Here is a 16,569-nt window from a genome sequence, read left to right on the forward strand (position 1 = left end):
CCTACAGAACATCACTGGCCTACAGAACATCACTGACCTACAAAACCTCACTGACCTACAGAACATCACTGGCCTACAGAACATCACTGACCTACACAAGGCAAAGTCAGTGGACAAGGCCAGGCTGATTCTGGCAGATCCTGATCATCCACTCCATGGTGAGTTCAGGTTCCATCTGGACGCAGGTATCTGCTGCCCAGATGTAGAACAGACTGAAAAACTCATTCATTCCTGTAGAGATCAGGCTTCTCAACAAACAATCATGATGATTTCTGTTCCGTTACTTTAACGTCTCGTCTAGTATGGATCTTTTGTGACTGTGAAACTAATTGCCCATTGGGGATAATAAAGATTCTTGAACTTGAAGCACTCAAAGTGGTTCGTATAGTTACAGCTGTAAACCTAAAAATATAAAATCAGCTCAAGATAACATCTGCTTTAACATTTTAAATATATTTTACAGGGTTTGAGTGACATCGTCAGGCTAAGTTAGGTCATGTCCTTCAGCGTAAAGTATTTCATGCTATTTCTGCCATGCCTACAGTGTTTATGATGGGGGATGTAAAGGTCATGGATGTTTTTCACTTACTAATGTCAGATGTTATAGAACCTATGTTCTGTGTTTGTTAAGAGTTGTTTTGTCTTTTCAAAGGGGAGCCTGCAGAAGCATGGAGACATTCACCTGATAAACTCAAAGCCCTAAGCTGGAAAGCAGAGTTGTCTTCACCTCACCTTTGTGCCATTATAAAAAGACACTTCTTTATACTGCCTGTGGGCAGACCTAATGATCTGGGCATGATGCAACAGCCTGTATGCTGGTTTTCAACGGCTGTTCCACCTTGTAAGATTCAACCTGGGCAAAAAAGATCTTCTCCTGTCCTGCGTGGCTTATTTATTTAATGAGATGATGATGGGATAATTAAATTATCCAGCATTTTAGTCAACAAACAAAAAAACAACTGATGTTCGGTGCTTTACCTGTCGGTTGTGAAGATGTTCTGTCGGGGTTATGTTAGTCATGTCCATTGAGGATAAAATGGACCCAATTTTTGTGACGTTCTTCTCCATCGTCTTCAAGTCCGCCTCAACGTCCTCCACCAGCTGAAAGCAACACCAGCAACCTCCTCAGAAAATTACACCTCATCGTTAAAATTAAACATTTGCATTTTGGTACATAACAAATCACTTGTTGGGGGGGGGGGGGGGGGATTTTTGTTTAATATAATTTGAGGTCACGTCACATGAGCGACATACAAACTTTAAAAAAGGTAGGAGTCATGTTTTTGACATTCTTACGGCAGCAGCCTGCAGGAGGTGGTCCAGCGGCTCAATGATGCTGCTCTGCATTTTGTGCACTTCCTGGTAGCTCTGGTCCAGCCTCTCCTCCTGGGTGCTGATGTCGCACACGGTGGAGATCTCAGCCAACACTGACCTGAAGTCCTGCAGGGTGCGTCTGATCCCCTCAGAGTCATCCTGGATCAACTGTGGATCAGAAATTCAAGTCAGAACATCTATAACCACTGTTTAAGATCCGAAGGTTGTGTTTTACAATGTCAAGGTGTGAACACAAAGAGGAGTAATGGAAAAATCAAATAATTACAAATATTGTAATTAAATAAAGGCTTTTAAACTAAGACTTCTGATAAAGTTATAGCCATTTTGGCAACATTCTCCACAGCCTCATACAATATCATGTTTTTAATTACTCACTTGTACATGAGAAATTTTGCTAATGCTACAAAAACACACTCGGGCACAGGCAAATCAATATTACCCTCCGCTAAAGGCAATAAAAAAGAATCTAACATAAATAGACACGAGTTAAAATTTTTTTAACAAAGGTCATCAGAGATGTTTTGGCTCTTGTTGTCTCACCTTCAAATATTTTGCTCGTTTGTAGAGACTTTTAGCTGCTGTGAATGAGCAGGGAGAGCTGAGCCAAGTCTGGGCTTCAGTTAACCAGCAGGCAGCTCTGTGAAAAATGTCTTCAAACTCCTGCAGACAGGCCGGGATCTAAAAACAGAGAAAGTATCATCAGCGTCAAGTTTTACGCCCTGCTGCAACGCAAATGTTAGATGAAGTCAAACGTAAGAGTCTGACTTTGCTGAGGAAGACGGTGCGCTGCTCGGCCATCTGCGCTGCGTTCTGGTAGAGCTGCAGCGGCTCTGTGAGCTGGTCCATGAGCACCTGGGCTTTATCTGGATGGTCCTCTGCAAGATCCTGCACTTCACTTTCCAGAAGCATCAATCTACTGCGCCAGGAATCCAGCTCATCCCACACTCGCTGTAGAGAAATCCACACAAGGCTCGTCACACAAAACGCCACGTCTGGCGTAAAACGTAGGGCCGAGGGCACAGTTAGCATGACAAGCTAGTTGTGTGAATGTTTAGGAAGCGTTTACTTTCGTGATCCATTTTTCTTCTGTGCGTTTTTCAGCTTCTTTCTCGTTCCACAATTTTTGTGCCGTTTCAACAAAAACATGTCTCAAAACGTTCGGCTCGTTCAGGACAATCCTGCTTTGACTTTTGGTATTGGTGCAACTTTAGCTTGTTGAAATATTTAACCTTTTCTGCCATTTTAAAACTGAGCTCATTTTACATCCTTCAAATCTTTAGATCTGTTTACAACCTTTTACTGCTCCTTTCATATTTTGTTCAGCTTCTTAGCTTCCTTAAACATTTTCAGCTACTTTCAGCTGTTTACTTCAGCTGTTTTGTTCTCCTTTCGTATTCTTTCTGTTAACTACAACATTTTTGCGCTTCTTCTAACTTATTTCTGCTAATTTCAGCTTATTATGCTCCTTTCAGATTATGTCTTTATATTTCAGTTTTTTTTCTGCTATTTAGCAGTTTTATGCTCATTTTAGCTTTTTCAGCTAATTCCACTTTTTTTTTTGCACTCATTTCAACTTTTTTCAGCCTAATTCAGCAAAAAAGTGCTCTCTCCACTTCCTTCTGGTAATTTAAGCTTCTTTCTGCCTTTTTAGCTACTTTTCAGATGTTAACAGTAATTTCCACTTTGTTTAGTGCTCATTTCTGCTTCTTTCAGCCTAATTGGACAAATGTGTTCTTTCTGCTTTATTCAGCTAATTTAAGCTTATTCTACCTTTTCAGCTATGTTTTAACATTTTTAGCTCATTTCAGCTGTTTTCAGTTAATTCAAGTTTTTGTGGTAATTTCTGCTACTTTCAGCCTAATTAACTTCTTTCTGCTAATTTCAGCTTGAGCTTTTTTCAGATTACTTTGGCTAGTTTCAGCTTTTTCTGCTAGTTCAGCAACTTTTTAGCCATTTTCTGAAATGTAAATTTGTTTTGCACCTCCCGGCCACCGTAGTTTTGTGCTAAATTTAGCTTTTTCAGCTAATTCCCTTTTTTTTGTGCTAATTTCGGTTCTTTCCACTTCCTTCTGGTAGTTTGAGCTTCTTTCTGCCTTTTCAGCTACATTTCAGCTATTGTTTAGCTAATTTCTTATTTTTTTGTGCTAATTTCTGCTTGTTTAAACCTAACTCAGCAAATACATGTGTTTTTTCTGCTTTCTTCTGCTAACTTGGGCTTGCTCTCCCATTTCAGCTACGTTTCAGCATGTTTTAGATAATTTTAGCTGTTTTTCAGCAAGTTCTCCAGCATTCACATTGCATTTTCGCAGGAAATGCGATTTCTCTAATTTTAACCTAAAGTCAGATAAGACGAGTGTTTACATCAAAGGTAAAAATGTTAAAGTAAAACAAAGACATAAAATGTGACATAAGTCCAGATGTTTTACAAAGGCACATGAACAAACAGAACCTTGAGGACAGCTTGAGCTTCGCCGAGTGTTGAACTTCTCTGCTCCAGTAAAGTTTTCACTCTCTCCAGGCCAGAACCGAGACCTTTCACTCTACCAGCCAGTTTCCTAACTGGGTTGTTCCTCTCCAAGAGCTGCAGGAAGAAAGACATAAACATCTGTCACAGCAAGATTTTGTAGTGTTAATGTTCCAACGAGCGAACGAGGATTCAGCGGCTTATCTTCACCATTTCTTCTGCTTTCTGTAGAGACTGTTTAACTTCGTCAATCTGCCTTCCACAGTCAGCAGGAACTGCAGCGTATCGGCTCTGTAAGCTGCCTGTGATCGACTTCAGCTTGTTCTTCAGGGAGTACAAACGTTGTTGGAGCTCCTTTCAGGGAAGAAACACAAAAAAACAGAAATGAGAAAACTGACAGAAACTACGAATCAGGGTCACAAATTCAGCTCTGATACTTAGAAAATACGATCAATCAATTGGGTCAAATTTATAAAACACCAATAAAATAAAGGTGGAATCCCATGTAAAATGTATAACAGAATGCATTGATTTATAAAGCTTATGAACACATTTTTTTAAATCACAACTGAACATGCTGAAACAAACTGTACCAGATTCTGAAAAGCAAAACAATAAACGATTAAAATGAACAAAGGCAAATATGAATGTTATGGCAGTAAAACATCTAATGATGACAACACAAGCTAAGTGATCAGACTAAGAAAAGGCTGAAGGAATATTTTGCAACAAATTACATGAAGTTCTGTGATCAGATTAATTAAAAAATGAAATTGTTTTAGAAAAACCACGAATGCCACATCTTCCATATAAAAAAGCGAAAGCGAACACCCAGCCCGTTATCACAATAGTTCAAAAGCTGGCCTCGCTGATGGTATGGGGGTGACTTGGTACCTCTGGGATCATCAGCTTACTGGGAATGCACCTTTAATACAGAAAGTTATACAGTAGTCCCTCGTTTATCGCGGGGATCTGTACCCTGAAGCCCCGCAATAAGTGAAAAACCACCAAGTAGGAATAGTAGTACAAGTAGTACGTTATGGTTTATTTTAGTATTTAAATATATTTAAATATATCTATTTCAAGTTGCTGCCATAAATTCAACATTACGCTTTTTTTCCCTCCAAAACATTAACATTTTATAGTTTATTTTACCAGTTTCTACTGTAAATAAAATAAAAGTTGATCAGATTTGCAAATCACTTGACTATTTTTTACATTTTACGCAACGTTCCAAGTGGGGTTTTATTTTCCTGGTAAACGTTAAAGTTTTATTTCAAGAATAAAAAGTATGTGAAATATCCTCTACAAGCAGATTTGATTTTTATGGAACGAGTGTTGAATTTTCTCATTGATGAATGATATCGAACAGGAAATGCAAAATAAATAAATAAAAATCATGCCGATTATGGGGCGGCACGGTGGCACAGTTGGTATATGCACGTGCTGCCTCTCAGCGAACAGGTCGCCCTGGTTCAAATCCCGGCCGGGGGCCTTTCTGGGTGGAGTTTGCATGTTCTCTCCGTGCATATGTGGGTTTTCTCCGGTTACTCCGGTTTCCTCCCACAGACCAAAAACATGCATGTTCGGCTGATTGGTAACTCTAAATTGTCTCTAGGTGAGAGAATGAATGGTTGTTTGTCTTGTTTGTCTCTATGTGTCCCTGTGATGGACTGGAGACCTGTCCAGGGTGTCCCGCACCAGTGACCCGAAATGGAAGAAGTAAAGATGATGGATGGATGGAGATAATGTTTCACGTATCCAATGATACAGTTTTAATATCTCTCCCCAACTAAATCTGCTTTAACTGCTGACAGTTTCTAAGCTTGTGAGGTATTAAAACATAAAAAAGAGCTGACCTGTTCTTTGTTTGGATCGGAACACACTTCCAGCTCTGGTAAAACACCAAACAGGTGCTTCTCCACATCTTCTATGTCTTCCTGGATTTGCTCATGTTCCCTCTCCTCTGTCTGGGCTGCAGCCAAAAGCAGCAGGTTTCGCTCTTTCAAGCTGACGTGAACAAAAAAAAAAAAACAACTTTTAAACATCTTTCATTAAAACAAAGTACTTATTTTGCGCAGATATAAAACAAATAACCCTACCTCCTCACGCTCTCCTGGAGCTTCACTAACGTTTTACCAATGGGTCCGGGGCTGACGGGTTTGTGGGGAGCTGGCGAGTTCAGGATGCGTTCCAACCGATGCTGCAGGGACAACAAGGCCTGCTGGTCCTGCTCCAGACCTGATCGCTGCAGCTCAGCCCGAGAAAGAAGCTCCCGGGGCTCCTCTTGAGAGACACTGGCGGAGTCTGAAACCTCAGCCTGAAGACTAGCCACGCGGCTGCAACACTGTTCCAACTAAAGAAATAAGATTTAATCAACATTATTCAGATTGTACCAGATTTTTCAAACCATAAGTTGCACTTAAAACCTTTAATTGTCTCAAAAATCAACAGCGAGCCTTATAATCAGGTGCACCTTATGTTTTAATTCTGGTTGTGCTTACTGACCTCGAACAGATTATATGTGGTTATTGTGAATGAGTTGAATAAAGTTTGACTTATCTGACTGGTTTGTTTCGCTTAACGCGCCTTATAATCCCCGGTGCACCTTATGTATGAAAACAGACCCGTTCATTGATGTTGCGCCTTATAGTCAGAAAAATATGGTACTGCAGCAGGTGCGCAATTTAAGTCTTAAAATGCTGCAGAAATCTGGCGATTTGGCTTACATCTGAGAAAACAAATGAAATGTGTGACCTTTTTTATAATATTAGCTTGTCTGCGTTCCATTCGAACCAAAAGGATTAATGGATGGTAGCACTCACACTCGTAGTGATGTCCTTCCATTCCTCGCCCTTCTGCTCTGTGTGCATCATCAGGAGGCCCGCGGCTCGTCGTAACGATGCCCAGCGCCTCCAGAGGGCGCACAGCTCACCATCCCTTCGAAACCTGCAACCCTGCACTGGGCATCCAACCCCCAGGTCTTCTATCTGCCTCATGAACCCGTGAAGATCTTCCATCAAAAGCTTTAAAAAGAAATGAAAGTCAAGTTAAACCTAAATCCAGCACCACTTATTTACAAAGACTGTTTTACAGTTACGTGTCGATTAGGTAAGGAATACGATACTGGTTAAAATGCTAAATGTTATCACTACAAGCCAGGGGTGCCCAATACGGCTATCGCGATCTACCGGTAGTTCACAAAGGTAATATCAGAAGCTCCACAGCGAAAAAGAGATTAGACCTTTTTTTTAATTTGTGTTTTTTAAATAGGCGTCAGCTGATCAGTCCATCTTCACTAGCCTCCAGTTTATATCTAAACTCAAGAAAGTGTGTAAAATGAGTTGGGGAGTTGGACCAAGTAAGCAAAAAGTTACCATTTTCATACAGAACGGGGGAGGAGGACTTTTTTTTTTTCAATGTCTTATTCTAGATTTGCGCCGCTCCAGGTGGCTGCATGTTGGAGCAGCTCTGTTACTTTCATTCTGAGATTTTGCTTTTGGAAACTTTAATTCCTCTTTTTCTGGATATAAATCACATTTTTTGGATGATTGTTTCCTCTGGTATCGGACGCTGTGCAGCCGGAAGGATTTTTACAGAGATTTTTTTGGTTTTGGACATTTGTTATGATGCGTAACCATGGCAACAAGGCAGTTTTCTACAACCAACAGCAGCTGATTAACATCTAAAAAGCTCAAATAATATCTCAACTATGGCCCCAACTCTCAAATGAGTTGAAAAGGATGTTCTGTGGACGCATTCTCATCTACCTGCCAGCTGCGCTCGAGTGCCTGACCACTGAGATCCTGGAACTAACAGGAAACACGGCTCATGACAGTGGAAAGACAGGATCGTCCCTCAGCACCTACAGTTGGCTATCTGCAGTGACGAGGAGCTTGGCAGACTGCTGGGAGGAGTAGCCATCGCTCTGGGAGGAGTTCTGCCCAGCATTCGGGCGGTCCTACAGTCCAGGGGAACCGAGAGGCCTGCTGAGTCTGGGTGGACGGATCGGACAGCATCTGCAGCCAGTTTCTTAGGATCCACTGAGGGATGGACCTTTACAAAAGCCATCAGCATCTATAACATCTCTTAATGAAATGAGGATAACGAGTTCCAACAACAAAATAATTTCCCTCTGGGATTAATAAAGTATTTTTGAATTGAATTGAATTGAATTGAATTGAATATTCAAAGTGCGTTTCACCGGAGTAGCATTTTCGAACTATTCATAAAAACTACGGCGCCGACTTCCTTCTAAAAAGCGAGCCGAGAAAGAAAACGGTGAGAGAATTCAAAAAGCGTTCGACACAAACGGTGACAGAACTGAAATCCCAGTTCTCTGGACAGCGGTCACTTTTCTTACAGCTGACCAGCAGCGAAGCGTCACTCCAGGTGAGTCACTTTAATCATTGTTCAGCACAAGAAGTCTTTTCAAGACAGAGAGATGGTAAAAGAGGCATTCGTTGAAGCAGCTGACGTTGTTCAGAGACTTTTAAAAAATATATTATCTTCCATCAAAGCTCTCGGGTATCAAGAAATACGGTTACAGTTAAAAGCAGCTGCTGTCAGGGATGAACTTTCACCTCTCAGGTTATTTTTCAAACATTAAGTTATTCCTGTTGTTTTCTGTTCCTTTGTGTGAAGAACAGAAGTTACTGCTGGGTTTTGTTTATTATTTTGTGCGCGGACAGTAAAAATAAATTGCCACTTTTTTTTTTTTTTTTAAACATACTTTTGGGTTTTGTAATTTACGTTGCGTCCACAGCGAGCTGGGATGTATTCATTCATTCAAACTTTACTTATCCAGGTTAGTCTCATTGAGTCACAGGACTCGTTTACAAAAGAGACCTGTTTTAGACAGACAACATATAAAGTACAAACAACAATAAACTACAGTAAAGTGCAATTAAAATAAAAGTATTATAAAACAATAAATCAAGGTGCCATATAAAACATGGTAAAATACTAAAAAAACAAGAACGTAAAAGATAAAAAGCATATTTAATGTTTATAAATAAGTAAATGTTTAGTATTTTTATATTAAGTTGATCACTTGGACTTGGTCATTTTAAAAGTAACTCGCATGCTGAAAAAGTGTGGGCACCCCTGCTATAAGCCAATAAAAATCTTTAATTTCGATGCTAAATGTTGAATACAATGGGATTTTTGTATCTTGTTTAGTGCAATTATTTGCTAGCTAATAAAAACACACCGGGACAACTACAATTGGCTCCATTTGCAGATACTTTATAAAAACGTGGGAGAAATTTTAGCCTTGCCCTCATGATGGCGAGGATAAAATGGGCGAACAGTAAACGTAAAAAAAAAAGCAAACAGTTGTATGAAACACACTCAATGTACATCTAGTCATTTAAAACATTTTCTTTTAAAAGCAAACATTTGTTACCAAAACATGTCCTAAAATATGTTCAGTACAACATAAATACTGCATTCTACCAACCTTCGCTTTCTTCTGCAGGGCAATACATTCATCATATGACGTCACGTGTTCTGCAGCCAGTTCTGAAAGTCTGTTGTCAAACTCTGAAACTCGCTGCTGTACCTCTTCACGACTCTGCTTTCTTATTTCACACCTGTAAGGTCACATGATATTAATAATATGTAAACGCAGTACTACAACCAAGACATTTGTGGATATTTCTAGCGGTTAAAAAAAACAGTACCTCTGTAAACGCTGTAGTCTGAGATGAGCCTGAGCCTTCAGTACAGCTCGTCTAACCAGCAACGGGCTGAGGATGCTGGAATGGAGAAGTTCAGTCTCTGGTTGAGAGATGCAGCTCTGCTGGGGCAGACGCTCCACCAGGTGACAAACGTGAGCTTGAAATTCTTCATCAAGAGTTTTTAAAGCTTGCCGAGTCCGCTTTTGTTCTTCGGCGCAATCCAAAAACTCTCCAGGAGACAAAAGGAAGGTTGCTTCTGCGTTAAGAAGAAAGGTTACCGCTTCCTGAGCTGCCCGTTGATAATCCTTTAAAGACTCTCTGGCCTCAGACAGGCCGACCTGTTGGATACATGTTTATCAAAATCAACATTCAAAAGGATCTGTGGAAAACAGTTAAAACTAGAGAAACTGCATTTTCTGCAAACATGCAGTGGGTGCTAAATGACTGCTGAAAGTTGCTACAGAAGCTAAAAGTGAGTTAGCACCAAAACAAGCAAAACACTAATAGCTACAGTAGCAAAATGCAAGCTAAATGTAGCTAAAAGCTAGCTAAACGCTGCAGAAGGCTATTAAAAAGATAAGGTCAGCAAATGGCTACCAAAGCAGCAAAAGGCTAACAAAAGTAACAAAAGTTACTAAAGTATAAAATGACTAGGAAAAACTTAGGAGAAAAAAAGTAAGGCTAAAAGTAGCAAAAAGCTAGCCAACTATAGCAAAACCCTTGCCAGAAATGAGAAGTACAAAATAGCTACCTAAAAGCTAAATGTAGCAAAAGGCAAGCTAAAAATCAAAAGAAGTAGAAAGCTACCGAAAAGTAGCAAAATACTATAATAGCAAAAGGCTAGCAAAATCTAAATATAGCAAAAGGTTAAATTGAAACTAAAAGGAGCAGAAAATTTCCTAAAAGTTGCAAAAGGTTAGCTAAAAGCAAAAAGTAACAGAAGGCTAGCTAAAAGTAGCAAAAGGCTAACTAAAAGCTAAGGGCAGCAAAAGGCTGCCAAAAGTAGCCAAAACTTTACTAAAAGTACAAAATAACTAGAAAAAATTTAAAGAAGAAAAAAAGGAGACTAAAAGTAACAAAAAAATAGCCAATAATAACAAAAACCTAGCTAGAAATGAAAAGTATCAAATGACTAGCTAAAAGCTAAATGTAGCAAAAGGTGAGTTAAAAGCCAAAAGCAGAAAGCTACCTAAAAAAGCTAAAGGCTAGCTAATAACAGCAAAATGCTAGCAAAAAGCAAAATGTAGCAAAAGTTTTTTTTAATTATTAAACGTATACAAACATCAAACAAGGTACCATAATATATACATTGTGTTCACACTACGTCTTTACTAGCAAACAAATCTAACCAAATAAGAATACAAAATAAAACCGTACAAACAAAACCCCAAAATTAATAATAAAACAAAAACAAACAAACAAAAAACCTAAAGGGGCATATTGTATTTACAACATAAAAGTCCAGGGTATACGTTACACGTGAAATGTTTTCAAAAAAGACGTCAACTTGGAAGCATTTTTTGACTTCACCAAACACAAAGACTTATAAAACAAATGTAACTCATTCTTCCACTGTATAACGTTAGGGATGGTTATGTAGCAAAAGGTTAGTTTAAAACTAAAAGCAGAAAGCTACTTAAAAGTAGCAAAAGTTTAGCTGAAAGCTAAAAGCAACCAAAGGCTAGCTAAATGTAACAAAAGGCCAACAAAAGTAGCAAAATGCTATCTATAAGTCAGAGTAGCAAAAAACTAAAAAGCTAAAATTAGCAAAATGCTAGCCAATAACAGCAAAGGGCTAGCTAGAAGTTGAAAGTAGCAAAAAGTTGGCTAAACGCTAAAGGTAGCAGAAACTACAAGTAGAAATAAAGACTAATAAGGAGCCAGTATGCTGAAGCAGATTTCAAAGAGAATGTTCTTGAAGGAAGATATTTTAAAAAAATGTATTTCAATCAACAAAATATTGGTAATTGAAGTGAATTATGTTGAAAAGTCTAAAATGCTGAATCAGCATTTCCACATTAATAGGAGCTTACCATCAGTGAGTTGCATTCTTGCATGGCTGCATCTCTGAGAGAATACAGGCCCTTGAAGTTCCCCATGTCGACATTTTCTCTCTCTGCCAGACCTTCCAGCACTCGCATCCCAGACTCTACATTTCTGAAAATAACCCAGTAGTTTTGCAGCTCAACATCTATGGCTCTCTCATCAGGACTGACTGGTTTCGCTCCCTCCAGTCCCAGTCTTGTTTTGTGTAACAGATCGGTTAAAGCAGGAAGCTCAGAGTCACACTGCAGATACGGCAGAAACTTAGCCTCCAGGTCTTGGAGCTCGTCGGAGACGGAACGCTCCCAGGAGGTCAAAGTTTTCAGCGTGCGGCGAATCTTTTCCTCTTCTGAATGCAGCTCAGACGCGTGTAGCTCCGGAGCTATGGTCTCCAGTTGATCTGCTGCTGCTTCGCATTGTGTCTCGACCAAAGGAAGTTCAACTAGGAGTGCGTGGCACAATCTCAACCGCTCATTTAGATTTACTGCTTGGTTGTTAACATCCTGGATTTGGCTTTTGGCGACATCCATAGATCCCTCCAGTTGTTCTCTCAGGCACAAGTATTTGTCTTGTTCAAACATATTTACACAGAGAACTTTGCACTTCTCTTGCAGGTCACTAATTGCAAAAAGCATAGAGTTGCGCTTGTCCTGCTGGCAGTGCTGAAGCTCTTGGACTTGGCACTGATGCTCCATTAATTTGTGCTTCAAGTTCGCCATTATAGACCATGTCTCTTGTGTCAAAGGGAACTTCTGTTGCTCCAAATCAGCAGCAATTTCCTTTAAGTTATCCTGTATAGTAGACAACTCCTCATCTGAATATGTCCGCTGATGTATCAGCTCCTCTAATTCCATAATGGTTGCTTTCTCATGAGCTAGAAGTCCATCTAACTCCGTCCATAGCCCTGAAAGCCTTGTGGAAAGGAAGCGGCCCTCTCCTGGACTTAACTGCATGCAGATTTTTGTGCAACTTTCGGACAAAGTGTCCAGCAGTTGTAGTTGCTTCTCCAGCTCCACTGTGGCTAATCTGTGAGTTTCCAGCTCACGCTCAAGGTTACCGATGCACGTTTTTGAAATGCTCTCAGTACGTGTGCAGGGGTCTCTGTTAGCATGTAATTCTGCTACCCAGGAGTCTAAGCTAGCAAGCTCACTTAAAAGTTCCTCCCTTTCACTAAGACTTGTCTTCATGGAGTCAAGAACTTGATCCAAGCCGTCGGCAACGGTTTCATACAAGTCTTCTGCCGTCTTCAATACTTCACCGTCTTCATTTTCCTCGCCTTTCATCTCTTCAACTTGTAGTCTCATCTCTCTCCGCCTAGACAAAATATCGGTCTGAAACTTCCTCATTTCGGCAATCTGAACGCGAGCCTCGTCAGGAAAAAGAGCCAACTTTTGCCCAGTAGAAATGTGGGTTTCCGCCTGCTTCGCCCATACGATTAGGTCGCGTAGCTGTTTGTTGATCTTAATTAAAGAATTGCTCCCACAGCCTTGTGTCCAGGCATCAAGTTTCTCCTTACAGACGTTGAACAACGATCCTAATTCCTGCAGATAATGTTCAAGCTCATCCTTTTCTTTCTGACCCAAAGAGAAATTGACGAGGGCATGTGACCGGGACTGTAAGCTTAAGTAGAGCTGGTTGTACAGTTTTAGATCTGTGGTCAGACAGACTAACTCTAAAGAACTTAGGCCGTCAGTTTCAAGTTCCAGAAAATCTTCTAGTTTGTCGTGAAGCTGCTTCGCCTCTTCTAAAACGAGCGAATATTGAGATTTAGAGCATGACGCCTGCTGAAAGGCTCTTCTGATACGTCCTTTCAGAAGCCTCCACTGTTCCTGGAGATCCCCGAGCTGAGCATGGAGAGCGCCTGAACCTTCAGCATCACTCAGGTGGACGGACAGTTTGCTGCCTAAGTTGAGCAAATGCTCCATCGTTGACTTCTTCTGCTCTATGGTCTGAAGCAGAGCGTGAAGCTTTGCAGCTTGAAGGCCACTGCCTCTCAAAGAGTTTCTGAAAAACACAATATATTACCACATGTCAAGGAAAAAGCACTAATCAAGTAATGATTTTAAACATAAAAAAACTAATAATATACACTCACAAGCTTGTTTTTTCCATCTCTTCTGTCAAAACTTCAAGAAAAGCTTTGGTGATCCTCATCTGGTGGTGATACTGGTTGACCTGATCCAGCTGTGCTGATTTGACCTGCACGGTGGCGACAGCGTCCAGCAGAGCGCCGCTCCACTGTCTCTCAGCGCGTTTTGGATCAGTTGACTCCGAAGCTATTGTGCTGGTTTTCATGGCAGCCACTAACTCCTGAACAGAACGCTCACACTCCTGTGGCAGACAGATCGAAACACTTTGAAAATCATCGTTTTAGTTTAGTTTATACTGAATCTTAAGGACATTTGTAAACATTTATTAAAACACTGTGATGAATGTTAATATTTTAGGCAGCGTAGGACTTTAATGTTATGTTTTAAAGGTCAATAATTGGGTACACAAGTCCAATTTCATTAAACAGGCTCAAAAATATACAGAAAATTCAAATATACATACATTTTTCTAAATCTTTTAATAAACGGAGCTGAAGGTTTTTACTTTGACCTAACTTGATGAGACCAAAGCCTATTAACGTCTCGTTAATCATCATGAGTGGCTGTAGCTGGTAGTTTGTCTTTACCTACATAGATGAGGATTTGATTGACAGCATTCATTGTACTGACCACTACTCATGTCATTGTTAGATAAAAAGAAATTAGTTACAGTATTCTGCAACTCTCAGGGGATTTTTTTGGTCAAGGTGTATGGATGTTTTATAACTACTAATGGTAACTTTTGATTTGCCAGAGAGTTATTTTCTATCGGGAGAGGAGCTTATTTGATCCTGCATGTACAGCTGGGAGGCCGAGGTCATCGGTCCTGTGAGAGCTGAGAAGCATATACAGTAGTCCCTTGTTTATCGCGGGGGTTTCTGTTCTCAGTCCTCCACGAATTAGGAACAGTAGTACAAGCAGTAAGTAGTAGTTTAATTTATTATTTATATTAAGGTGTTTAAAACTCTTCTAAACAAGGTTTCTAAACTCTAAACACTGAAAGAGCACAGCATGTCATGATCTCGCTGCCTCCTGCTGCTCTCAGCCACCTGCCAGCGCTCTGGGCCACGCCCACTTCTCCGCTGCAGAGCTGATATTGAAATGCTGCAGGAGGGAGCTTCTCCCTGCACATGTGAGCTGCACACAGGTGCAGCAGGTGCTAAATAATTTATTTTAAATTTAAAAATCCAGCCGATCTTGCAGTTCATCCATTAATCAGCCAATTGTGTGTCATGTCCAACCTTACTTTGAAAAACGCGAAAGAGCGAGCCCGCAAAAGTCGAACGGCGAAGTAGCGAGGGGCTACCGTTTATAAAAACAAACCTCGCACACGAACAGATTCTCGTGACTGGGCTCCATGATGTAGAACTTTTATGCATCTGTATAAGCCTGTGAGTGTCTGCCCTTGCAAGTAAAACTAGTTAAAATGTATTCTCATGTCCTCGAGTGCAGCTTCTTTGAGTATTATTCAACAGTAACAGCCCACGAACCACCGTGGCTCAAGCCCGACATGCACTGGAAGCTGCTGGAACACCAGCGTCATCGTCCCACTATGAGGGAATTATCACCACAGACTGAAAGGGTGCAGGCCAAGAAGAACCTCCTGCTTCAAAAGTGACACCTTCAGGATCGATGGACGAGCAAAAAGTTTTTATTTGTACAAAAATGACAAGTGAATGCACGGTTGTGGTTGCATCATGATGAGGTGCTGTGCACTGAGCAAGGTGGATTGAATAATAATGGAGGTCTTCCCCCAAATTCTTCAACTTCACCTCAACACAACAGCTGAACGGTTGAAGCATTGCTCCAACTGGATCCCAAACACATCAGAACTGGTTTCTGATTATATAAAGCAGGCTAGCATTAAGTTGATGGAGTGGTTCTCAGTACTTTTGTTCAACTGTGGCCCACGCTTTCAAACTAAAGCCGGTGTGTGCCAGAAATCCAGCCAATTTAAACGATTTTTACAAACTCGTGTGACGTTGAAGGGTCAAATATTCAGCAAGAACAAAGCTGAAAAAGGCTGTGGTCAAAGTGCAATTTGCTAAAGGACATTAAACCAAACATTAGTGGGTGTGTATGTATATATTTGAGCCCGTTGGCAAAATGTTGACCTTGTGCGGATTAGAGAAAATTAACAACACAAACCTCTGATCCAATTTTTGTTTAATATAAAAAAGTCAGTTAAGTGGTGTGTTGCATAATCATTCCAACAAATTGTTACACGGTAGATTGACGATAATTAAACTGAAGATGACATTGTTTCAAAAAGTTGTTTAAAATGTTTATTTAAACAATCCTGCCACCGACCTGCTGCCAATTAAAAAGGTTGTGAGACAGTTTATCTTTCAGTCACTATAAAACCTTTACAACCTTTAATTATCTTCGCTCAAACTATTTCTGAAATGTCTTCCTGGAGGCGAACTGAAAATACCAGCTTGTTTTTCGTTGCACGTTTCTTAATTTCAATGTGCAATATGCTTTTTTAGACAAATATGTAAATACCGATGGGTAATATTAGCATCTGGTTTTCATGTACATTTAGACAACATTCTTTAAGTACGTACCCGTGCCTCCTTCAGCTGGTTAGCCATAGCTGTGACACAGAGTTGCGCCGGTTCATATCGACATGCCAAAACTCGTTGCACTGTTTGTGCTAAACGAACGTCTGCTTCACCACGAGATGATGTCAGGTACCAGTTTAAATCAGGGTGGGGTGTTCGCTTTAAAGACAAAAGAAGAAACGAAGTGAGGAAAAACAGGATTCAGGAGTAAATTTGTTTTTGATGGATTTGAACTCAAGCGCAGGTTTATTACAAGCACTGTACTGCAGCAAGGTCAAGGGGTTGTAAATAATTAAGACTGAAAATGAAATGGCGTCAACACTGACTGTATTAGGTACGCTATATATATATATATATATATATATATATATATATATATATATATATATATA

General features: G+C 40.2%; 1 protein-coding gene across 1 annotated transcript in view; it reads right to left on the minus strand.

Annotated features, from left to right (window-relative positions):
- The window catches only part of LOC119417942 (nesprin-1), a 128,541-nt gene that overhangs the window by 79,437 nt on the left and 32,535 nt on the right, over window positions 1-16,569 (minus strand). The window contains exons 25-38 of the mRNA XM_037685190.1: window positions 16,181-16,336; window positions 13,619-13,854; window positions 11,514-13,527; window positions 9,484-9,818; window positions 9,261-9,393; window positions 6,625-6,825; window positions 5,902-6,155; window positions 5,659-5,809; window positions 4,010-4,153; window positions 3,785-3,916; window positions 2,101-2,283; window positions 1,876-2,013; window positions 1,297-1,482; window positions 979-1,101 (exon numbers count right to left, since the gene is read on the minus strand). Of these exons, the coding sequence (XP_037541118.1) occupies window positions 979-1,101; window positions 1,297-1,482; window positions 1,876-2,013; window positions 2,101-2,283; window positions 3,785-3,916; window positions 4,010-4,153; window positions 5,659-5,809; window positions 5,902-6,155; window positions 6,625-6,825; window positions 9,261-9,393; window positions 9,484-9,818; window positions 11,514-13,527; window positions 13,619-13,854; window positions 16,181-16,336 (4,386 nt within the window). The remainder of the gene's footprint in view (window positions 1-978; window positions 1,102-1,296; window positions 1,483-1,875; window positions 2,014-2,100; window positions 2,284-3,784; window positions 3,917-4,009; window positions 4,154-5,658; window positions 5,810-5,901; window positions 6,156-6,624; window positions 6,826-9,260; window positions 9,394-9,483; window positions 9,819-11,513; window positions 13,528-13,618; window positions 13,855-16,180; window positions 16,337-16,569) is intronic.

This window comes from Nematolebias whitei, chromosome 12 (genome assembly GCF_014905685.2).
Source record: "Nematolebias whitei isolate Nwh7 chromosome 12, NemWhi1, whole genome shotgun sequence".
Classification (NCBI taxonomy): Eukaryota; Metazoa; Chordata; class Actinopteri; order Cyprinodontiformes; family Rivulidae; genus Nematolebias; species Nematolebias whitei.